General features: G+C 37.1%; 2 protein-coding genes across 2 annotated transcripts in view; one reads left to right on the top strand and one right to left on the bottom strand.

The window, feature by feature from the left end:
* med30 (mediator complex subunit 30) overlaps positions 1–27461 on the bottom strand; it is a 198683-nt gene that overhangs the window by 109742 nt on the left and 61480 nt on the right. The window lies entirely within an intron of this gene.
* Positions 1–27461, top strand: part of ext1b (exostosin glycosyltransferase 1b) — a 153039-nt gene that overhangs the window by 99526 nt on the left and 26052 nt on the right. The window contains exons 5-8 of the mRNA XM_067425085.1: positions 8480–8612; positions 14949–15067; positions 21824–21919; positions 25090–25179. Of these exons, the coding sequence (XP_067281186.1) occupies positions 8480–8612; positions 14949–15067; positions 21824–21919; positions 25090–25179 (438 nt within the window). The remainder of the gene's footprint in view (positions 1–8479; positions 8613–14948; positions 15068–21823; positions 21920–25089; positions 25180–27461) is intronic.

The following is a 27461-nucleotide window of genomic DNA, read 5'->3' on the forward strand; positions in this document are numbered from 1 at the left end:
ACACACACTGTCTCTCTTTCACAGACCCTCTCACACTCAAACTCATACACACACACACTCACTCTCTCTCTCTCTCTCTCTTTCTCTCTCTCTCTCTCTCTCTCTCTCTCTCTCTCTCTCTCTCTCTCACACACACACACACACATTCCACAGCTGTGACACACAGGCTGGGTTAAAATATTTGGACAGGAAGTGTAGAATTATGCTGATTTATTAGGGGTTATGCTAAGTGTGTACATGTTCACATGCCTTGTTTAATTCCATATATTTGCTTTATGAGTGTTTGGAAAATGATGCGTGACTTCGGTTCAGTGACCTCAGAATTATTAGCTTGACTTAGTTCTGCACGATTAATCGTATTTTAATCACAATCATGATAACGGCTTCTCTCGATTAAGCATCATGCCGTAGTCTCGATACCCAATCGTGACTCTGGACTGAATTGTTTGCAATTGTGGTGTCTGTTTTGCTGTAATGCTCTTCAGTAAAGTTTAATTTGAATTAATGAACTACATAAAAAGTGAACAACTTCTACATCTTAGTCGATGTTCATTTACTAATACATAATTAAAATCAGAAGTTGTGCTTGTTGACATTAGTTAAAACACTGTGAACCTACATGACAAAACACACTCACACACTCATTCACACTTACACACACTTATTCACCACTCTAACACGTGCTCTCACTCACACACATGCTCTCTCACATACACACACACTCACACACACTCATACACACTCACACACACACAAACACACACAATCACTCACTCAATCTCACACTCTCACACTCACACATTCACTCACTCTCACTCACGCTCTCACACGCGCTCTCTCACACACGCACTCTCACAAACTCACTCACTTACTCACACACTCTCACTCACAATCACGGTCACACACACACATGCGCACACACACACACTCACTCACTCACTCACTCACTCACTCACAATCACGGTCTCACACTCTCACTCACGATCACACACTCACTCACTCACTCACGCACACACACACAGAATCAAACAATCACTCACTCACGCTCTCTTTCTTCAACACACACACACATCACTCATGCTCACACTCACATACACACATGCTCTCACACGCGCACTCACACACACGCTCTCACTCACACACACATGCTCTCGCACATACATACACACACACACACAGACTTACACTCACACACACAACGCACACTCACACACTCGATCTCATACACACTCTTTCATGCACACACAGTCACACACAGACGCACGCACATGCACGCACACACACACTCATTCACACTTTTATAAATAAACAGCTCTTGCTTGACTCGTGTGTGGATCTCAGATACAGCGTCTGTTTGTCCGCTTTAGTCACTCTTTGTTTATTTAGTGCCATTATAAATGAAATATATTCTGTCCAAAGCTTTGCGAGTGTGACCGCTTCTCTGCGTTAGATCGACATCCGTGTTTAGCAATTGACAGTGTCACACAATGCACAACTGCCTACAATCAACAAATCACAGTAATTAACCCCACAAGACGATGAGCGAGTGACAGCTCTGTCCAATCCTCAACCTCCACGGCGTCAGGCCAATTACCCACAGCATCTGAAGAGCTGCTTTCACCCACTGCCCTCCGTTTGGAAGATTGTGGCCATCCTGTTGCGAGATTGAGTCGTCAATCACACGTCTTCACTCAGTAAAACGGAGGACTTCAGCTGAGCTAGAGCAACGGCCTTTCATCAGCTGCTCAGATTGGGTTTTTAAGATGACAGGTGGGCTTCTGCAAGGTTGCAAGAGCACAGTTTAATATCAACGCTCGTGTCAAACGGTTATTGACTGACCGGGGGGAGCAAGAAGAAAACACTCAAACTCCTGCTTTATTCGGTTCGCATCACATGAGCTTTGGTCTGATTTATTGGCTGATCTCATTGTTCTGAACATGATGCATTTTTGATGCATAATGAAGATGAGTCATAAGATTATATTTAAATAAAAAAAGTGAAAAGCATAAAGCACCATAACACAAGATCACATAAGCACAAAATAACAGAACATCATAACAGGGGCCCTATCTTGCACCCAGCGCAATTGACTTTGTACACCGACGCATGTGTCATTCCTATTTTGCACCGGCGCAAAGCGCGCTTTTCACTCCACAGAAGCACGTTGCTAAACTAGTGAATGAACTTGAGCTCCCTGGGCGGTTCAGCGCAGAAAAGGAGGCGTGTTCCGGCGCAAACAATCCCTGGAGCTATTTTGCTGTTCCATTAAACAATTGCGCCACTGACCAGAAAAAACCCAGTCTAAAGTCAGCGGCGCGTTGTTCATTATGCTATTTTAAGGGCGCATGCTTGACCATAATGTATAGCGTGCACAACGCGCATACACTTTGCTCATGTAATCGACACAGATGCAACAGTTATTTTTGCAAATCATAAATTGTTACACTAAAAAAAATATTAACACATGAAAAAATATGCATAAATCTAGCTTACAAATTATTCAGGCTAATTGTAGTAATTAAGGATCAGACCTGTTTGCCCAATAGTGGCCAGACATATCTGTATATAAGGACATCTGACAAATTCTTTTGTCCGTCAAGAACCAGGAAAACAAAACGACTGAAAAACTGAAAAAACTGTTTAACCGATGCTCTTTTGGGTGGGTTTCTCCCATCCCCATACAACACAACTTCTCTGTCTTTCACTCCCTTACGAAAGGAAAATATATTTGCCAATATATTACTTGAAATATATTTTAATATATTGTAAATATATGGAATAATATATTGATGGTATTATAAAATATATATTCATATAATATATTGCAAAATCTACAAATGATTGCCGCTTTCAATATATTGAAAAATATAAATATTAATTCCCATATATGTGAATATATTGCCTAACGTATTGCATGAAATGTATTGCATCCAATATACTGCAATATATTTTTGTTTCGTAAGGGCTGCTCTTACAAGAACATCAGTCTCCTCGGCTGTGAACCGCTACTGGCGTGCGCCTGGTAAATACGCCATAATAATAGCGATCCATAATGGAACTTGCGCAGCTGCTTTTAAAGGGAATGTTGGATGCCGCTCTGATTGGTTTATTCACGTTACGCCCAAACCACACCTATGAATAATGAAGCTACTTCAGACCAACCCATTTTAGATTTGTGCCGGGCGCAAGAGCCATTTATCCCGCCGGGAAAATAGCAACAGCGCCGAGACCCGCCCACAAAGTTACTTGCGCTTTGAGCTTTGACACTTGCGTTTCAGATCGTTAAAAAAGGGCCCCAGAACATCATAACATAACACATCATAACATCACAAAATAACATTACAACACATCACAACGTCATAACATAAATAACAAATCATAGCCCAAAATAACAACATAACATCACAACAACACATCACAACATAACCTCACATCTTAAAATTATATGATCACAACACATAACATCACAACATCACATCACAACATAATGTCATAACATCACAGCACAATATCATAACATCACATCATAACACATCACTTCATAACATCAAATCATATCATCATAACATCACATCATGGCATCACAACATAACATCACATCATAACAACACAACACATCACAACATCACAACACAATATCATAACATCACATCATAACACATCACTTCATAACATCAAATCATATCATCATAACATCACATCATAGCATCACATCATAACATCACATCATAACAACACAACACATCACAACATCACAACACAATATCATAACATCACATCATAACACATCACTTCATAACATCAAATCATATCATCATAAACTCACATCATAGCATCACAACATAACATCACATCATAACAACACAACACATCACAACATCACAACACAATATCATAACATCACATCATAACACATCACTTCATAACATCAAATCATATCATCATAACATCACATCATAGCATCACATCATAGCATCACATCATAACATCACATCATAACAACACAACACATCACAATATCACAACACAATATCATAACATCACTTCATAACACATCACTTCATAACATCAAATCATATCATCATAACATCACATCATAGCATCACATCATAACATCACATCATAACAACACAACACAATATCATAACATCACTTCATAACACATCACTTCATAACATCAAATCATATCATCATAACATCACATCATAGCATCACATCATAACATCACATCATAACAACACAACACATCACAACATCACAACACAATATCATAACATCACTTCATAACACATCACTTCATAACATCAAATCATATCATCATAACATCACATCATAGCATCACATCATAACATCACATCATAACAACACAACACATCACAATATCACAACACAATATCATAACATCACTTCATAACACATCACTTCATAACATCAAATCATATCATCATAACATCACATCATAGCATCACATCATAACATCACATCATTACACAACACATCACAACATCACAACACAATATCATAACATCACATCATAACACATCACTTCATAACATCAAATCATATCATCCTAAACTCACATCATAGCATCACAACATAACATCACATCATAACAACACAACACATCACAACATCACATCATAACAACACAACACATCACAACATCACAACACAATATCAAAACATCACATCATAACACATCACTTCATAACATCAAATCATATCATCATAAACTCACATCATAGCATCACAACATAACATCACATCATAACAACACAACACATCACAACATCACAACACAATATCATAACATCACATCATAACACATCACTTCATAACATCAAATCATATCATCATAACATCACATCATAACATCACATCATAACATCACATCATAACATCACATCATAACATCACATCATAACAACACAACACATCACAACACAATATCATAACATCACATCATAACGCATCACTTCATAACATCAAATCATATCATCATAAACTCACATCATAACATCACATCATAACAACACAACACATCACAACATCACAACACAATATCATAACATCACATCATAACACATCACTTCATAACATCAAATCATATCATCATAACATCACATCATAGCATCACATCATAACATCACATCATAACACAACACATCACAACATCACAACACAATATCATAACATCACATCATAGCACATCACTTCATAACATCAAATCATATCATCATAACATCACATCATAGCATCACAACATAACATCACATCATAACAACACAACACATCACAACATCACAACACAATATCATAACATCACTTCATAACACATCACTTCATAACATCAAATCATATCATCATAACATCACATCATAGCATCACATCATAACATCACATCATAACAACACAACACATCACAACATCACAACACAATATCATAACATCACTTCATAACACATCACTTCATAACATCAAATCATATCATCATAACATCACAAAATAACATTACAACACATCACAACGTCATAACATAAATAACAAATCATAGCCCAAAATAACAACATAACATCACAACAACACATCACAACATAACCTCAAATCTTAAAATTATATGATCACAACACATAACATCACAACATCACATCACAACATAATGTCATAACATCACAGCACAATATCATAACATCACATCATAACACATCACTTCATAACATCAAATCATATCATCATAACATCACATCATGGCATCACAACATAACATCACATCATAACAACACAACACATCACAACATCACAACACAATATCATAACATCACATCATAACACATCACTTCATAACATCAAATCATATCATCATAACATCACATCATAGCATCACATCATAACATCACATCATAACACAACACATCACAACATCACAACACAATATCATAACATCACATCATAACACATCACTTCATAACATCAAATCATATCATCATAACATCACATCATAGCATCACATCATAACATCACATCATAACAACACAACACATCACAACATCACAACACAATATCATAACATCACATCATAACACATCACTTCATAACATCAAATCATATCATCATAACATCACATCATAGCATAACATCACATCATAACAACACAACACATCACAACACAATATCATAACATCACATCATAACACATCACTTCATAACATCAAATCATATCATCATAAACTCACATCATAGCATCACAACATAACATCACATCATAACAACACAACACATCACAACATCACAACACAATATCATAACATCACATCATAACACATCACTTCATAACATCAAATCATATCATCATAACATCACATCATAGCATCACATCATAACATCACATCATAACAACACAACACATCACAATATCACAACACAATATCATAACATCACATCATAACACATCACTTCATAACATCAAATCATATCATCATAGCATCACATCATAGCATCACATCATAACATCACATCATAACAACACAACACATCACAATATCACAACACAATATCATAACATCACTTCATAACACATCACTTCATAACATCAAATCATATCATCATAACATCACATCATAGCATCACATCATAACAACACAACACATCACAACATTACAACACAATATCATAACATCACTTCATAACACATCACTTCATAACATCAAATCATATCATCATAACATCACATCATAGCATCACATCATAACATCACATCATAACAACACAACATATCACAACACAATATCATAACATCACATCATAGCATCACATCATAACATCACTTCTTAAAATCACAACACATCACATCATAACATCACATCATAACATCACATCATAACATCACATCATAACAAAACATAAAAATATCCCACTTTTGAATTATATCATATAACATTACACCAAATTAAAAAAACGTAACATAATATAACGTAGAAAGTACACTTATTGAATGTGGCACAACAAAATATTGACAAAAAAGTCTACATAAAGCTAATAAAAAAAATCTGGATATGAAGTTTGTCATTATTTTTATGATTGTGTTTGGTGCTGTTAAAGTTTCAGCTTAAATCTCTCGTTTCTGTACAATATTAATTGAATGCTTTGGTTTGTTGTGCAGATTGTTCAGACATGCTTGATTAGTCATAATTATCATTATGCAGAACGAGTTTATCTTCATCGTTCACCTGAACTAATTATGCATCTGTGAGTCTGCCTGTGTGTGTGAGAATTTCTGCGCGTTGCGTTTGCCGTTTGCCGGAGGATTCTCAGCATCGCGATGAAAACACTCCAGATGCCGCTCAGTCAAATTCAACGAGACCTTTGTCATTTGTACGACAGAAATGCCTCCAGGCTGGTATTAAGAAGACACAATCTCAGAGACATGCAGCTTGGGTATGAAAACCCATTCCGGTTGCCAACGATTAGGCTGTCACTAAGCCAAGCCGCTTTCACACCAAAGGGCACAATATAAACCAAAACCGACGACGCCAACAAAACATCCCATCAGTCTTTGTCTCTTTTTACAGCAGCTGAGAGCCTCACTCAAGGCCAGGGAAGCAATCGGTCCTCTTAATGCTGGGAGCGGCTGATTGGCACGAGGCCGCTGAAATCACTGGGGCATTTGATCATTTGTCTCGTATTTTACAGACCCTCAACTTGAGGTTTCAATTGGAAACATTAATTTGCCCTTTCACACAGCGCTCATGCTTGAGGACTTTAGCTGGAAGTGTTTACGGTTTGTTCGGGCTGTAATGCAGACTGTGTGTGTGTGTTTGTTTTTGTGATATGAGGACACAAACATGTATAATGCCATGGGTATGACACAGGTATTACAGGAGAGGGTGTAATATGAGGACATTACCCATGTCCCCACTTTTCAAAAGGCTTATAAATCACACAGGAGGAGTTTTTATGAGAGTAAAAATGCAGAATGTTTCCTGTGATGGGTAGGTTTAGTGTGTGTGTGTGTGTGTGTGTGTGTGTGTGTGTGTGTGTGTGTGTGTGTGTTGGGTATGTTTAGGGGTAGGGGCAGTGTAAGGGGGATAGAAAATATGGTTTGTACAGTATAAAAACCATTATGCCTATGGAATGTCCCCATATGTCACAAAAACAAACATGTGTGTGTGTGTGTGTTTTCCTTGTTTGGCAATACTTGTGAGGGCACAAATGTCCTTACTTATAGAGTAGCATATGAAAACAACTCACTAGTTTGACATTTGACTGGTCCTCACTAGTTTAAAAGGCTTATAAATCGGCCAAAACAAGTTTTTATTTAATTTTAATCTATTGTTCTGCACATGTTTCTGGGATGGGGAGGGTTAGGGGATAGAGGTGGGGTTAGGGGATAGAAAATATCATTAACCTGATATAAAATCAATGGAAGTCTATGTAATGTCCTCACTAATATAGTGAAACAAACGTGTGTGTGTGTGTGTAGATCATACAGGACCGAGTGCTTCAGCAGACGTCCCGGAGCAATCTGATGTGGAACAGCCATCCCGGGGCTCTCTTCACACTGCCACAATACTCGTCCTATCTGGGAGACTTCCCGTTCTTCTACGCCAAACTTGGTAATTAACAATCATCTTCTTTATAATGCACAACACTGAGACCCTTTCACTCACATTGGTGGCTAAAAATAGATCAACTGTATTAGTGTGTGAACTGTACAATGTATTTTGGAGCATGTGCAGATAAGTGCCTTAAATGGTATAACAAGCATATTAAAGATCATTTTAAGCATTTTGGGGGTGGAGAAACAAAAATGGTGATACTGCCTAATGTGATTATTAATATTCAAAGGCAATGATTTCATTAAATAAATGCAAGCGCTTCACTTTCAAAGCCTGAAATGGCTCATCAAGGAAAGCACATTTTTGCACAACTAATTATGATCGTTTACTGTACGGTGTTTATTTTGTATGTGGTTGTAAGGATGCATTTTTTTATCTCCTCGTCTGAATTTGAAGCATCCGCCAATAATAAAACAGACATTTCAGAATAAGAGACATTGGGTTGTGTATTTCAGACTTGTTTATTAAATAAGTCACACCGTGTGTCCAATTTCCACCCCGGTTATTATTGTGTTACACAAACAATATATATTTTAATTTCATTATTGTAATTTCGAATTGTAGCTTCTGTCTGGGATGTCCCGCCACAGGAAGGAAACACTAAAAGCATTATTTGAGTCGTGTTATTAAATATATCGATTTTACTATTATCAGTGTTATTATAGTTAACATAATCTAAAACCATAAAATCAAATCTCTTTACTAGAAATAAATAAATGCTAAATGATATAAAATACAGTAAAAAATATATTTTTCTTATTGTTATTTAGTTTCATTAACCTGATATACTAAACTAAAACTTTCAGCAGAATTACTAAAACTTTTAACTAAAATTTAAATGAAATCAGAAGAAATTGAATACTAAATAATAACAAAACTATATAGCATCTCATGATACTAAAATAACACTAGTATGACAAAATATGGTAGTGGTGTGTGTATATATATATATATATATATATATATATATATATATATATATATATATATATATATATATATATATATATATATATATATATATACACTGTATAATATATAGAAATATTTGCGCCCCTAAAGTGTCTAAATGCGCTCCTATATTGTTCTATATTTTTATTTTATATTTAATTTTTATACGCATTTATATTTGTTATTTGCTGATCATGTAATCTCTATGTATACATACACACTACCAGTCAAAAGTTTGGACAGACTTTCTCATTCTTTTTGATGGGAAAGTGATTCCAAACATTTGACTGGTTATATATAAATACACCGATCAGGCATAACATTATGACCATATCCTAATGCTGTGTTGGTTCACCTTTTGCTGCAAAAACAGCCCTGACCCGTCGAGGCATGGACTCCACTATTAATGTATTCTATCAGAACCAGCATTAACTTCTGGAGCAGTTTGAGCTCCAGTAGCTCGTCTGTTTGATCGGACCCCACGGGCCAGCCTTCGCTCCCCACGTGCATCAATGAGCCTTGGCCGCCCATGACCCTGTGGCCGGTTCTCCACTGGTCCTTCCTTGGAGCACTTTTGATAGATACTGACCACTGCAGACCGGGAACAGCCCACAAGAGCTGCAGTTTTGGAGATGCTCTGACCGTCGTCTAGCCGCCACAATCTGGCCAAACTCGCTCAAATCCTTACGCGTGCCCATTTCTCCTGCTTCACACACATCAACTCTGAGGACAAAATGTTCACTTGCTGCCTAATATATCCCACCCACTAACAGGAGCCGTGTAGCCTAAAAATCTAGACGCACCCTAGCGGCAGCAAATTTAATCTGCCCGCAAGTGTCGTCTAGGAACTCTCAATACCCGTCTGAGCTGTATTCCCCTCACTCTGGACGGGCCAATCACATGGTGTATAGAATCGGTGGGCGGAGCCATAATGACGGCCGAGTTGCGTTTGCGTGCTTCTAGTAAACACAGAAACTGGCGAACGGCGGTCTTTCGAATCAGCTTTGACCGCGACTCTGGAAGACTTGGAGTTAAGCTTTACTCTGAGAAAAGAACAAAGAACGGCACTGAAGTCATTCCTAAGAAGGGAAGATGTGTTCAGAGTTTAGCCGACCGGATACGGCGAATGTTTAATCTATCAACGAGCTCTGTTTCACCTTCGTTGCTCTGGTTGGTGTAGCGCTATCCTATCGCGTGCAGACGGAGTTTGACAGACAGCCGTTTATCCGCCCCTCGGATTGAGCCGTCAATGGAGAGTTTCCAGACCAAACATCTTGATGTGGGTCAGGCTAACAACAAACCATAGTGAACATGAACGAAGAAGCTGATGAGACCACTTTGCTTGGCCCCGTGGATGGGACATTTTGTTTTAAAAAACGAAAGAATGGAAGCGTCGACACGAGCATGGTTGTGTGCAAGCTATACAACAAGGAATTTGCGTATCGCCGCAGCACATCGAGCCTCAAATATCACAAATATGCTTTTGCTATACTTAATGGCAAACATTGCTCTGGTCTGCTGGACTGAAATAAATAAACAGTATTTTGTTGATTAAGCTTATGAATTCAGTCATTATTCAATGGCATACTAAAAATCCATGTGAAAAATTACTTCTCATTGTTCTCAGGTCAAATATTTATATGCAATTAAAATGCGATTAATTTTGAATAATTAATTACACAGCCTCTAATTAATTAGATTAATTTTTTTAATCGAGTCCCGGCCCTAGTATATATAGATTACATTATCACTAAATAAATGTAACACAAACAGAATAAAGATTATTCATCATATCATTCATGAAACCACAAAGTTGATTGTGTATAGTCATATAAAATAAATAAAATAAGATGTATATGTGAAATAAAAATATGTAAAATACAGGAACAGTATTTCCATCAGTTCTGAGTTTGCTCAGTATTTTCATTCACTGCGTGTGACGCTCACGGTGTAGGGAATAGTGATCGGGTGATTTTGGACACAAGTTTCTCTGACTCTGAAAATTGTGACAGCATTTTCTCCTAAACTTTTAAAAACGAGTCCTGCCTGACGTTTTGAGGTTATGTTCAAATGTGTCTGGAATTAATGAGCTTTCTAAGACATGACAGACAGGCATTATGGGGCTTTCAGATCCGCTTTCATCTCTTACAGACGTGGGTCCTCTTGTCATAGCCACATTTGTGACTAGCCTCATTCAAAACCCAAATTGTGTTGTTTCTGGTTTTGATTTATTTTTAAAAACCCTCTGCTGTCATCTCTTAATTGCAGAGGTGTCTTGATATCTACAAATGTACCATGTAACTAAGTGACAACCATTGTACGACGTGATAGATTATCGAACAGCCCTGTGTAATTGGATCGCGAAATCCATATTCACAATCTAAAGTCGTCGCTAATGCAGCCCACGCTCGCCTCTATCTTAATCTGCGGTGCTTGTCAGGCCAATCAATATCACGCCGTTGACTGAGCACCTCTTGTTAGCGGGAAAATGCAATGCGAAAAAGAAAATGTGGTGAACCACAAGAATTATCATATTATATCATCACCTGAGTTATTTGGAGCTGAGGAAAACAAGACTGTGCCAACTGTCTGTTATCATCATCTCATGGACAATAGTCAGGAGAAAAATCTCTGGATCTAAAGAGAGATGTGCATGGTATTAATGCGCTCATCATTGAGTGTAATTAAACATGTCGTTTGTTTAATAACTGTAAAACTTGGATTCATTATCTCCCGTTAGATCACACTTCAGTTATATTATGCCCTTTTACGAAGTCTACTAGAGCAGGTTTTAATGCTTGATTGTTGTAGCTCCTCTCTTCCAGTGTTCATTTCGACAGCAAATTTTGATTGTTTTATTCAGTCTTTTGACTCAAATGCCATTTAGTTTTGGTCACCTGAATTCTTTTTAGTTTTTGTCTAGTATTAGTCGACTAAATCAACTGTAGATTTATTGACCGTTCAAGCGCAAAAATACACAAACAAGCTTAATTCTCTTTTAAACATCTATATAGTTTTTATAATGTTATATTTCTGTTTTAGTTAGTATATCAGGTTGAGCTAAAGTTTTTTTTTATTTCAGTTAACACTTAATTTCAAGTAATGAATGTGTTTTAATGATTTTAGTCAGCTATTATAGCATGTCAATTACTGTTCTTGGTCTTTTCTCCTGACTATGAATTAAATGGGAATTAAATTAAATACAGTTTATTGTGTAACCAAAAACGTTAATATAATAATGCGTGACTTTTAATTATAAACAAAGTCGAAATACACTGCAGGGTATCCGCGGGGTCTTGAAAAGTATTAAAAGGTGATAAATCAATTTTGGGAATATTAAGACCCTTATAAAGTATTAAAGTCTTATCACGGCTTTATAAAGTCTTACATTTTGAAAGTATTTTGTTCAAACTTTGTCAAAAGAGTTTGACTCTAAAAAGTATTTATGAATATATTTATTTTCATCCCCATAAGTATTAAAAAACAACGGGGCGCTCAGTCTGAGATCGGCTCGGAGCGCGCGCGCCAGGGATGGACATTAGTGCCGCCACCAGCCAAAGGCGGCTGATTTTGAGCTGTGGCGGGTAATCTCGCTTCACCTACCGAGCTGTTTCACCTCTTTGTAAACTGTGTTCAATGCATGCGAGTGCTGCCGTATGTTCGCATATGACCAGTCGTTTTCTCCGTCATCACTCGCGTGAAGACGCGCTGTGAGACTCGCGGAGCGAGTGGATCTGACGCTGTGCATCATCCGAGAGCGCGCACGAGTCTCACAGCGCGCAAATATTGAGTTCTCTTTCAAGTCTTGCGCTTAAACGGACCAACTTACACAAGAAGTATGTCATCATGTCCATCTTGATGAGTATCCTAGCAGACATAGTCTGAATATGCCTTAAGTGAACTGTATAGTGTGCACAGTCGAGACAGAAGAGCATATCCCTGCCTCAGGTCTTAAAGGCGCAGTAGCCTTTACTGCTGCCTGAGTGATGTCCTTATATTTAGTTTGACATTAAACAATGCTCTTGATTGAATAGCTTTTGTAAGTTTAATAAGGATTAATCTTTCATTTAAACAGTTAAATATGCAGTTCTTTTACATTTGATTACTTTATTAAATTTCTGTACCTTTCTGCAGGCCAGTAGGCATGTACATTATTATTTAATGAACGCATGAGTGAGGTCGAGTTAAACATTTTAGTTTGATTTAGATTTTTCGGTTTTCGGCTTTGGTTTCTTCTTCTTTTGGTTTCGACCAAGAATTTTGATTTCGGTGCCTCCCTACTAACAATGTTCTTCTCAGTATGTTGTCAACACGCTTCAAAGATGCCAAAACAAATAGTTTCATGGTTGGGACTAAAAACCATAAAACTGGAAGCCATTGTAGAGCTTGTAGTATTAATTTTCACATGCAGTTACACATTGTCAGTTAAAAACAAAAAAGTGGCTGGTAAAAACATTGAGTGGTAGAATGAGGATCCCTGGCGAGCGCTGTCTACGTGTGACGTCATGTATTTTGCGAAATGCGCAAGCTATGCAATATAAACGATACAAAATTGGCCTACGATAGAGATTTTAAGTCTACATTCGACTACAACTGTTTATTAAAGGTTTGTTGCCGATTAGAATTTGAAGTGCGATGAGGTCTTAGAATATTTTGAGAAGGTCTTTAAAAAGTCTTAAAAAAGTATTTAAATTAACTTCAGGATTCCTGCATATACCCTGCACTGGGACTCTTATTTTGAAATATGTGTCTGCTCATTCACGTTCAGATGAGGGAGATAAAATATGCAGTATTACAAACGTCTAAAACATATTACTATATATATATATATATTCCTCAGCATTAGTTAATTAATGCATAAACATTTAGTGTCATAAATGTGTGTCGATTGAGTCTGGAGAAGCTTAACAGCTCCGTGTTTTCCTGCCGTTTTATCCACACGTTACAGCTCAAATGTCATCTTTTACACACATGAAGATTTGAGTAGACTAGATTGACCGCTATTTTTTTTAAATTCAGGATCATTTAACCTTTTCAAATCGTGTCCATCCTTTTTTTGTGTGTTCACAAAATTAAAAATCTTTCCATTGGATGGTTAAAACTTAAAATTGGGCGCAGTACCAAACGCCTCCACTAGATGAAGATTTGACTAGACTAGATTGACCGCTATTATTTTTTTCAGGATCATTTAACCTTTTCCAATCACGTCCATCATTTTTTTTGTGTTCACAAAATCAAAAAACTTTACATTGGAGGGTTAAAACTTAAAATGAGCAAACATATGAAAATAGTCCAGTGAATAGGTGCATAGATCTCTTATATAATTTCTGCATGGTTATGATTCCCATCTAATCCTCTGAAACGAATGCTCTTGTTGTTTAGGGATCAAGCCGAGTCCTAAGTTCACCGCTGTTATCCATGCAGTCACGCCGCTGGTTTCTCAATCTCAGCCCATTCTCAAGCTGCTCGTGTCGGTGGCCAGATCTCAGTACTGCGCTCAGGTAAGACCACCTCTTCTCACAGCGGATTCATTCAGGATGCTAATGCACAATTATTACATATTTATTAGTATTTTCTGAGTCAAAAGCTGGCTTTAGTGCTTTTTCATCAGTATGTTTAATAATTGATTTTGTTCAAATTAATCTCACTTAAAGGGTTAGTTCTGGGTTATTTTTGGGTGAACTAACCCTTTAATGAGTCTCAGCAAACTTGCACAGGGCCCCGGGATGATTCAAAAACATTTAAATGAATAAATTACTATTAATATGTTAAATACATGAAGGTGATGTTTGCTTCAACTGTAAGGAAATTTAGTTAAATATTTAAATATTTATATAAATATTCTAAAGTATATTTATAATACAACATATACTTAAAATAATTAAATAAAATAATTATAAATAATTACAATGAAATGAGTTTCAATAATGGGATGTTTTTCAGGGTTTACGTTTAATTAAAATTAATTTACATCTTTTTTTTTTGTTATTTGTGATTACAGGGTTAATATACTTAAAATATTTTAATTATTTAAAATTATTTTATTTAATGAATAAAATTTCACAAACAAAAGCAGTTTCAATAATGGAGTTTGCATTTTATTAAAAATAAATTTAATTTGGTTTTTTTTTGTTTGTTTGTTTTTTCATTTGTGATTTACAGGGTTTTTAAACATAATTTTTACTAAAAAATTGCAATTTCTCAGCAATTTCTACCCAATAAAATATCAATAACTGAAAACATGTTTATCTGTTTTAGAAATATCCATGATTTATCCAGGTCTAGAAAATACTTTCCTCATATATCCAGGTTTTCCAAGACTGTGTGAACCCTGGCTCTAGTAAAAATGACAGGTTTTGGAGGAATAATTTAAACAAATATGACAACTTGCATCTTGAGATTAAGCTATTTTCACTTATATTGTATTATATTTCATACAGCTTACATAAACAACAGAGAATTTTTTTAAAGCAGACACGTGTGGCAAGTATTCACTGAGTTTTGGTTCATTTTTATGCCGATAAAAGAAGTTCGCAAAGAGAACCATGGCATAAAATCATTGCAAGCCCTCTTGAGGTCCGGTTGGACTGTATATGGCACACTGACTGGGCTGTTTGATAGCCGAACCTCTGCAAATGCTGAGATTTGTTTGCACAATTTGATCTGAGGATGAGCGATGTTGTTTTCCACTTAAAGACGAGTGGATGTGTCTCAGCGGTCACTTTGCATCTGGGTAGCTCGTCTCTGTCGCCCCCTCAGTTTGCACCGCTCTTAAACCTCGGAGAGTTTCGAGAGTATCCACTGCCTTCTGAAGTGTTTACCTTCCTGGAAACTGATACGTATCGATTCCTCTCTAACGTGCAAGAGAGAGAGAGAGAGGAAGAGACACAGAGAGAGATAGATAGAGAGAGAGAGAGAGAGAGAGAGAGAGAGAGAGAGAGAGAGAGAGAGAGAGGAAGAGGAGGGGAATTAAATGCAACATTTCCCGACTGACTGCATTAAGCATGTTGTGCACTAGAGGCTGACATTTTTTCGGGAATCCAGCGGGATTCAAAATCACACGTGATTGGGATGGGAGCGGAATTTTTTGCAAAAAAAAAATGCCCCTCTTACGTAGTAAGAGAACTTTTTTGAGAACAAATAACTTTAAGTTTAAATTTTAATTTAAATTAAGCAAAATAATCTGCCAGTGGGGTAAACAAAATAATCTTAAAACAAGATTAGGTATTTTACTTACTTCATTGGCAGATTATTTTGCTTATTTTAAGCAAAAACTCTCTTAATTTTGAGTTATTTTTCCTCAACAAGATAATTACTTTTGTAGTAAAAATTTTACTTGTCTATTAAATGTTTCTTAATGTAAGATTTTTTTGAAATTTTGACTACAAACAACACAAAAATACTAAGTAAGAGCATTTTTTGCAGTAGAGTGGGCAGGACCGGGAACCATAATAAGACTATGATACCATCTGCACAAATATACTGTTTATATAAACGAACTATGTTTTAATTTTAAAGGTGCCCTAGAATGAAAAATTGAATTAACCTTGCCATAGTGAAATAATAAGAGTTCAGTACATGGACATCACATACTGTGAGTCTCAAACACCATTGCCTCCTATTTCTTTTGTAAATCTCATAAATCAAAAGCACCACGGAAAAATAAGTGCTTCTCAGCATAAACCCAACCGTGACGTAAGCGTTGGGGATCATTAATATGCACGCCCCCAACATTTGCATCTGTCCAAACAAGCCGAATCTACTGATGGTAAACAAGACACTCGAAGATCGCAAAAACGGCTCTCATGACACACGGTTGAGGTTTATTATAATCGGATACCACAACAAATCGTTCGTTTGTTCGGCCGATTTCAAGCAAGCTTCGCTCAGCGTCTTAAACTGAAGAAAGGGGCGACTGTATTCCTGCAAGCAGTAAGTCATTTATCCACTTATTGACTAGCTGTTTAAACAATTTCTGATTAAACTGAAAGTTAGCTTATGCCGAAAAAAACATTTACAAGTCTTGACATCATATCCGGGAGATAAGTCAGTAAATTCGAGTAAAATCACAGGCTTTGCTTATCCCGTGCGAATATGCCACGCAAAACTCAGATGTGGGAGTAATTTCTAAATCACAGAGGTCCTTAGATAATACTAATCCCGTGCGAATAGGGCTTTAAACAAAAACAGCATTTTGGGCTTTTATTCAACTGGGAATGGGCATGATGTGATCAGTACTGAATGCTTTACTGTAAGCTTTGTCCACCTCTGCTTACATGTTAAAGCGCATACCTGGCAAAGGTTAATGTTGATTGAATAGCTTGTGACATCAACTGGACATTTTGTTTCCTTGTATGTGATTGGTTAAAGACTTTTCTGTAGCCACTAGACAAAAAAAATTAAAAATCTGCATTGAAATGGAAAAAAATAGTTATGAATAGCTAATAGAAATTGAATTTAAATCGCTTTAGCACATTCGGGTTCAGTGTGGAAGCATTCGTTACACAAACAGCTGATCAAAAAATAAAAACCGTGAAAACCGCGTCCATTGCGAAAGGACCTTAAAGAGTTAGTTCACACAGAAATGAAAATGATTTCATTAATTACTCCCCCTCATGTGGTTGGACACCCGTCAGACCTTCGTTCATCTTCAGAACTCAAATGAAGATATTTTAGTGTAAAGCTGAGAAAGGCTTCAGATAGGCCTCCATTGGCATTCAGTACATTCCCACTCACAAGACCCATAAAGGCCCTAAACACATCGACACACAGCCCATCTCACTACAGCGGCTGGACAATAATGTTACAATGAGACAAAAATAGTTATTGTGCGCACAAAAGAAATAAAAAAATGACTTTATCCGCCGAGTTATTGTCTTCCGTGTCGGTCTCGCTCCTCCTCTTCTGGGTCATGAACGGCGGAGCTGCGTCATATTCTCACGCATGCGTCGAGTTCACGTCAATAACTTGCCGGATAAAGTCGTTATTTCGATTTTTGTGCACACAATAACTATTTTCGTCGCATTGTAACATTATTGTCCCGCCGCTGTAGTGAGATGGGCTGTGTGTCGATGTGTTTAGGGCCTTTATGGGTCTTGTGAGTGGGAATGGACTGAATGCCAATGGAGGCCTATCTGAAGCCTTTCTCAGCTTTACACTAAAATATCTTCATCTGTGTTCTGAAGATGAACGAAGGTCTGACGGGTGTCCAACGACATGAGGGGGAGTAATTAATGAAATCATTTTCATTTTTTGGGTGAATTAACCCTTTAATGCTAGTTTTCGGATAGGATTGGGATTTTTTGGTGCATTCTAACCCAGACCCGGCTCACATCTGGTTGAATCCGCATGTTGCAGATGTGGCCCGGATGTCTGGGAAGCCTTGTGTGAATCTCAGGGAATAAACTCTGAGCTGTTGGAGAACTAGTTAAGCGCACTTTACCGCTGATTGATACTTCAGGCTTCACTCCCAATCTGTCAGCAGCAGCACAGTTTGCCTTATCACACAATCCAACCCTCAGGCTTTGTTTTGTTTCTAAGAGTTTAAGTAGTTTAATTACGTCTCTGATTTTATTATAGATTATGGGATGCTTATAGTTTGAAGAGGCTCCTGATGGTCCTGCGTGAAATATCATCAGACGGTCCGGCTTTCCTTCATTATGTGCCGTGCTTTGAGAGCTGCGTGACTCTGAGATTGGGAGTTAATGAAATGAAAGATGTGCTTAAGTGAAAGGCTCGATGGATGCTTATATCGCCGGCGCATTAATGTTGGACTTTTTCAGTTTGAGTAGCTCTTGTGTGTGTAAAAATTGTGCTCATAAAGGAGCACTAGAGCCTGAACCCTTCCCAACACACCCGTAACAACTAAATATTCATAACATTCATATATAATATAATGATATTTCATATGATTTAATGTGTAAAGTAATAAAATAATAAATTAATTATTAAAATTTCATTTTGATATAATAAATGTTATACCATTTTTATTATATTATTTTACATATTTTTTATTAACTTTTTCTCAGAAAAATAAAATTATTCATATAGAATATAATATTATTTTTTATTTTAATTATTGTTTGTTTATTGGGGAAAGTTGCACTTGTTATAATATCAAAATGTAATTTTATAAAATAATAAAATAATTAGAATTTATATATAATCAATGTTATATTCATTTCAATACATTGTAATTATTTGTTTCAGTTTAAATATATATTTTTGGGAAAGTTGTGCACTATTAAAAAGTTGCAAAAATAAGCAATTATAATAAATAATAATTATAATATTATATGATTTATATGATACAATATATAATAATATCATTTTATATAATATACTTTCATATATAAAGTAATACAATAAAACATTATTTTTAGTTTAAAAATAATAAATGAGTTTCAGTACATTTGAATAATTACATTTTTTACTGGGAAAGCCATTTAAAAATAAAATAAGATTCATATACGTATTATAATAATAATAATAATAATTATATATATATATATATATATATATATATATATATATATATATATATATATATATATATAAATATATATATATATATAAATATATATATATATATATATAATATAAATATATATATATATATATATATATATATATATATATATATATATATATATATATATAAAATATAATTTTATATATGTATATAATTTTATACACTCTAAGAAATGCTGGGTTAAAAACAAGTTGGGTTGAAAAAGGATAAACCCAGAAATTTGGTTGTTTGAATGGGTCCAGTCACTGGGTTCAAACGTTTTCAACCCATCTTGGGTTGTTTTTAACCCAGCATTTTTTTAGAGTCTATAAAGTAATAAAATATAAATTGAAATATAATAAATGTTATATTAATAAACAAATATTATTTCAGTTAAAACAATTGTATTATTGTTATTGGTGAAAGTCGCACTCATTAACAAAAAAAAGTGCCACAGAAAGAAAAAGATTAAAATATATGGGCTAAGCTAAATGCTATCAGATCGTCACCGCGCGTCAGAGAGATTAACAGCACACACTGAGACGAGAGAAGTGTGTGTCAACTCGTCTTAGTTAAGGGAATAACAGTTTAATATGAAAAGGCTGTGAAGTATCCCTTTAATGAGTTCTTTAACCCGTCTCTGTTGAGCAGCTGACTCCCGAATCACAGAGAGAAAGAAGGGCCGCTAAAAAACATTTATGAGTGTTCACGTAAAACCAGAGCCAGTCTCTCCAGCTGGAGGAGTAATCACTCAAACACACTTGAAAGTGACAAAACTAAATGAATATAAAAACCTCAGGCTATCAGCGGCTGTAAACTGAGCCGACACGCGTCCCTGTAACGCTGACAGACTGCAGACTAATGCAGAAACCGTGGAATAAATGTGTTTGAACTCCACGCATTTCACCGACACATGCTCTGTGTCTTTACCTGATTATAGACGACGTGTAATATTAGGATTTGTATTTAATTTCTGTGGAAGAAGCGTAAGGACTGGATCAGATTGACTTAAGGAGACGTCCTGCCCATCAGGCCTCAGGTGTAGACATGCAGAACGATAGAAAGAGTTTCTGTTGCTCCTCTCTCTCTCTCTCTCTCTCTCTCTCTCTCTCTCTCTCTCTCTCTCTCTCTCTCTCTCTCTCTCTCTCTCTCTCCCCCTCCCTCCCTCCCTCCTAAGATTTTTATTCTTGGTCCCAAGTATAGTGTGGTGCAAAAAATGAAAATGCCGGCTGTTGAATGTTTTAATTGGCCAAGCTAAACTTGCTGTTTACTTGACCAGGAAAAATAAAATGGAAAGTAGAGAAGGGCAACATGTGGGTATTGTTTTTAAACATATGGTGAAAGCAAGGGTTATGTTTGATTTCAAATTCTATAAACTAATGAGTTGCATAAATGGTGTTTTGATGGAGCTATTTGTAGAGATGAAGAAATGTTGATCTTTACTACCATGTTACATTAAGTCCGTTTTTTTTGTTGTTGTTGTTGATTATGTGTAATTGGATGTTTTGCGGACGTTGTAATGATATAAATAAAGTGTGTTGAAAACTCAAATCTCTCTCTCTCTCTCTCTCTCTCTCTCTCTCTCTCTCTCTCTCTCTCTCTCTCTCTCTCTCTCTCTCTCTCTCTCTCTCTCTCTCTCTCTCTCTCTCTCTCTCTCTCCTCTCTCTCTCTCTCTCTCTCTCTCTCTCTCTCTCTCTCTCTCTCTCTCTCTCTCTCTCTCTCTCTCTCTCTCTCTCTCTCTCCTCAGATTATTGTATTGTGGAATTGTGACAAGCCTTTGCCTGCCAAACACCGATGGCCGGCCACCTCAGTGCCCATTATCGTCATCGAAGGAGAGAATAAGGTGATTTTCATTTTTAACCCTTTAAAGGGTTAGTTCACCCAAAAATGAAATGTCTGTCATTAACTCCTCACCCTAATGTCGTTCCACACCCGTAAGACCTCCGTTCATCTTCACACACAGTTTAAGATATTTTATATTTAGTCCGAGAGCGTATGCAAGTGTATGCACACTATACTGTCCATGTCCAGAAAGGGAATAAAAACATCATCACAGTAGTCCATATGAGACATCAGTGGGTTAATTAGAGTCTCTTGAAGCATCCAAAATACATTTGGGTCCAAAAATAACAAAATCTACGACTTTATTCAGCATTGGCTTCTCTTCTGGGTTTGTGTTCAATCCTCAAATAAAGATTCAAACGGTTATGAATCAGCGTATTGATTCATGATTCGGATCGTGAGTCCAAACTGAATCATTAGGGTGAGGCGTTAATGACATGCATTTCATTTTTGCGTGAACTAACCCTTTAAAGCTGAATAATGAGCATTTACTCATCATTAGATGTGCCGCATCAGAAGACGAATAATATCATGAAATTCATGAAACTAATGATTAACTTTTTATTACTTTTATTCATCAAGGACGGCTTAAATTGATCCAAAGCAACAGTAAAGACTTTATAATGTTACAAAGGATTCTATTTCTACTTGAGCTCTATTATATATATATATATATATATTATATATATCTATTATACTTGAGCTTCTATAGCTCTCGTTCTATTCATCAAAGAATCCTGGAAAATAAAACGCATCATTGCTTATAATAATCCTAAATGTGTGTTGATCATCAGATCCTCATATGAGAATGATTAGTGAAGGATCATGTGACTCTGAAGACTGGAGGAATGATGATGATAATCGTCAGTTTATTAAAAGAAATTAAATATTTTTTTTAATGAAATTGTGAATACATCATATGAATTGCAGTAAACTGTGTGAGAGAATTATGTTGCATGCTTGTGTGTGTGCGTGCTCATGTTTGTGTGTGCGTGTGCACGCCTTCGTGAATGTGAGTGAGTTTGTATGCAAGTGTGTGCCTTTGTGAGTGTGTGTGCACGAGTGTGTGCATGTAAGTTTGTGTGTGTGTGTGTGTGTGTGTGTGTGTGTGTGTGTGTGTGTGTGTGTGTGTGAGAGAGAGAGTTTGTATGTGTGATTTTTGTGCGCACATGTGCCTTCATGAGTGTGTGCCTTCGTGAAGTTGTGTGCGTGCGTGAGTGTGAGTTTGTGCGTACGTGTGTGAGTGGGTGTGTGTGCACGAGTGTGAGTTTGTGCGAGTGTAAGTTTGTGTGTGAGAGAGAGAGAGAGAGTTTTTCTGCAAGTGTTTGCATGCGTGTGAGTTTGTGTGCGCGAGTGTGTCTTTGTGACTGTGCGGGAGCAAGTGTAAGTTTGTGTGTATGTGTTAGAGTTTTTTTGCGAGTCTCTGCCTTCGTAACTGTGCGTGCGCGTGTGTGTGTGTGTTTTTGGTCTAGGCTAAAGCAGTGTAACACAGAGGGACTGTGTGTGTTTCCCAGTGTTTTAGGGATTAGTTTTCCTCTGGCTGAGGGAAGAGAGCAGTGAAGTAGTGCCAGTCAGCCTGTGGTTTATGGCTTGTGGCTGTCTTGTTTAGTGTGTGTGTGTGTGTGTGTGTGTGTGTGTGTGTGTGTGTGTGTGTGTGTGTGTGTGTGTGTGTGTGTGTGTGTGTGTGTGTGTGTGTGTGTGTGTGTGTGTGTGTGTGTGTGTGTGTTCCCACCCAGCCTAGCTGACGAGGAGACAGCTCTTTTAAGCTGTGATTGACAGCCTGGTCCCACGCCACACTGAAGTGTAGCTTTGGGCCTTTTCCTTATTATTATTAGGTCCTGCAGAGAATCTGGGCCAGTCAGACTCACTTCCTGCTGCACGGCTTTCATTAAAGACTGCATGAAACCACAGCGACTACACCGTGAGATTAGTTTAGTTTCTGTGTGAAGAGTAACAGTCAAAGGGAAATAATATGGGACGGGCTTGATTTATAGCCATATGGGATTTGATTGGATTGTGAAAAGTTATTCTGTGAATATTAAATATTAAAGTCTGTGCAAGCTCATTTGTGTCGGCACAAAAGTTGGTGTGAATTTAATATACAGCACCAGTCCAAAGTTTGGAAACATTACTATTTTTAATGTGTTTGAGAGAAGTCTTGCGCTCAGCAAGCCTGCATTTATTTGATCAAAAATACAGATTAGTATTTAATGTGTTCTATGATATTTATTTTTGCGATGCAAAGCTGAATTTATCATCATTACTCCAGTCTTCAGTGTCACATGACCCTTCACTAATCATTCTCATGATGTTCAGCAGTTTGACACGTGATCCGAATCATGAATCAATTCACTGATTCATAACGGTTCGAATCTTTGTTTTGAAATCAGATACTTCCGTTGCACTTCTGCCTTATTTTATCTGATCTTGAGGACCACATGTCTCATCTTACCCCACTCTCTCGTGTGTGTGTGTGTGTGTGTGTTTTCCTGTTTTGGTTGTGCTTTTCATCATTCAGTGCGTTTATGACTCCCTGACACTGTTTTGACGTTGAGGCTTGATTTCTCTGTGTGTGTTTCGACAAAAGATGAATAAAGTGTTTGCATGTGCGTTTATGTTTATGAAGCTGTGTGTGTGTGTGTGTGTGTGTGTGTGTGTGTGTGTGTGTGTGTGTGTGTGTGTGTGTGTGTGTGTGTGTGTGTGTGTGTGTGTGTGTGTGTGTGTGTGTGTGTGTGTGTGTGTGTGTGTGTGTGTGTGTGTGTGTGTATGTGGGTGGGTGGGTGGCATGTTGTTGTATGCTTATTGTAAGGCTCATTTTGTACATTTTTGCATCTTATTAGTGCCCCATCACACGCACAATAACCAGAAACAGAGAAAATAAAAAACATTATGTATTTTTTTCCCTCTTTAAAAGCCGTTTTCTCAGACGACAATAAATATGTAATTTTACAAATCTTTCTCAATGTATTGAACATGATCAAAGCATTGACAGACAATCGGAATCCACCAGACTTTAAAGAGCTTGAGCATTTAAAGCAGCAGCGCACTTATAATAAACAGGCATTATAGTGAGCGGGTTTAGAGCAGTTTATAATGCAGTTTAGAGCATAATAATGCTCTAAACTGCATTATTTTACGAGCAGACTGACTGTGTGTGTTTTGTCTCCTCAGGTCATGAGCAGCCGCTTCCAGCCGTATGACAGTATCGTCAGTGACGCAGTCTTCAGTCTGGACGAGGACACGGTGTTGTCCACAACTGAGGTACGAACTATTACACACCCAGACACACTCATTCACTTACTCACTTACTCACACACACACACATTTGTTTTTGTGAAATGTGGGGATGTTCTATAGGCGTAATGGTTTGTGTTTGACAAGAGGCTGTTAGGGCTGTCAGAGTCATTGTGTGCGGTTTAGTGACACATTTAATGTCTATTAATCACACAAATCTTATTAATTCATATTATTGGTAATATTTTTGGGAACCATCAGAACTGATCTATACATGTTTTTTATGCATTTATGTATTTAAGATAATTGAAATCATCAGAGCTCAAGTCCCCTTTTCATTGGGAAAGCTTTTGGTGGTTGTTTACTTTTTTCTTTTTTTGGCTGTTGTTTTTATTATTCATAATTCAAACCCAGATGGGTGGTTTAACACAGTGAAGTCAATTAGAGTTTATGTTTGGTCGAACTTGTTTATCAACAGTGTGTGTGTGTGTGTGTGTGTGTGTGTGTGTGTGTGTGTGTGTGTGTGTGTGTGTGTGTGTGTGTGTGTGTATATAAGTGTGTATGTGTGTATGTCTCTCTCTCTCTGTGTGTGTGTTTGAGGGATAGTGTGTGTGTCTGTGTGTGTGAGAGAGAGAGAGAGCGAGAGAGAGAGTATTCATGGGACTGTGTGTGTGTGTGTGTGTTTGAGAGCGAGCATGTATATTGGTTTCAGAGAGCGAGTGAGTGTGTGTGTGTGTGTGTGTTTTATAATGCGTATCTCAATTATCAATATACTGATGGAAATTAAGTTCAGACCGTTCAAAAATATGATGTATATGTTAGGTATATGTTTACTATTATTAATTAGTTGATAGCCAATCAGAACAGACTTCATTGACATATATAAGTGTTATGGTGCAATATCAGAACCGCTTGTTGAATGAAGTGACCAGAGATGGAAAGTGTTGTGTCAGTGTTTGGAGCAGAAGTGCAGTAGGGTTGGGTACCGAAAACCTGTGCCAATATAGCACCGGTACCTCTATGCTATAAAAAAATCAATAAAAAGCCATTCTTTAATGTCATCCACCGTCGTTTTGTGGCTCTTTTTTTTTTTAAAGTATTGGTTCAAGCGCCGTTTAGGCACCGGTATCGTAAAAAACCCAACCTTTTTGGATCAAATTTTTTTGTTGCTTTGCATAAAATGAAACGATATACAGCACCGTAACGAAAGTCATAGATCAAATAAAATGAATACACAAAGCTGTATTTTACAGAAGACATGCAGTAATAGCGAAGCGGCACGGCTCTCTTCTGGTCATACTCAGTTCTAGTCAGAATATGAGTCTGATGCTCATTGGGCTGTGATTATGGGGCGTGTTTCAACCCAACCAGGAAAGACCTCAATTGGACAGACCTACAACCAATCAGAGCAGCGGAGCGACGCATAACGTCAGTTGTCAAATGTCAACAGAGCTCAACTGCTCTGTGTTGGCAAGTCCGCATTTTTTCCCGCGGGTTGAAGCAACTATTATGTGATATATAGACCCATGAGTGTGAATTTTAGCAGCAACCTTGCCAAAATAACACACATTTTACCCCACAAACGGCATTTTTTTTCCTGGAGAACCCCCAGAGAAGCTATTGTTTAGGGCTGTAGTTGGCGGGTTTTGATGTAAAAACTTGACAACCCTGTCTGCGCGTGCGCTGGAATAAACGTACTTTGCCGGTGTTGTAAAAAAATAAAAGAATTTGATGATACACAGAGTACTTACCCAACATGATCATCATTACTGAGAGAAATAGTGAAGGTGATGCAGATACAAACAAGCTCTCCGTTTAAGATTTGAACAAATATAATCCAAGCAGCTTTGATGACGTGATGATTACGCTACTGTTGATCATCTGTCCGTCATCGGCTAAAGCCCGCCCTGATGATCTCATTGGTCAGTTTCTGTTGATCATCTGTCCATCATCGGCTAAAGCCCGCCCTGATGATCTCATTGGTCAGTTTCTGTTGATCATCTGTCCATCATCATCTAAAGCCCGCCCTGATGATCTCATTGGTCAGTTTCTGTTGATCATCTCTCCATCATCGGCTAAAGCCCGCCCTGATGATCTCATTGGTCAGTTTCTGTTGATCATCTGTCCATCATCGTCTAAAGCCCACCCTGATGATCTCATTGGTCAGTTTCTGTTGATCATCTGTCCATCATCGTCTAAAGCCCACCCTGATGATCTCATTGGTCAGTTTCTGTTGATCATCTGTCCGTCATCGTCTAAAGCCCGCCCTGATGATCTCATTGGTCAGTTTCTGTTCAGGCATAATTACT

This window comes from Pseudorasbora parva, chromosome 19 (assembly GCF_024679245.1).
Source record: "Pseudorasbora parva isolate DD20220531a chromosome 19, ASM2467924v1, whole genome shotgun sequence".
NCBI classification, from domain to species: Eukaryota; Metazoa; Chordata; class Actinopteri; order Cypriniformes; family Gobionidae; genus Pseudorasbora; species Pseudorasbora parva.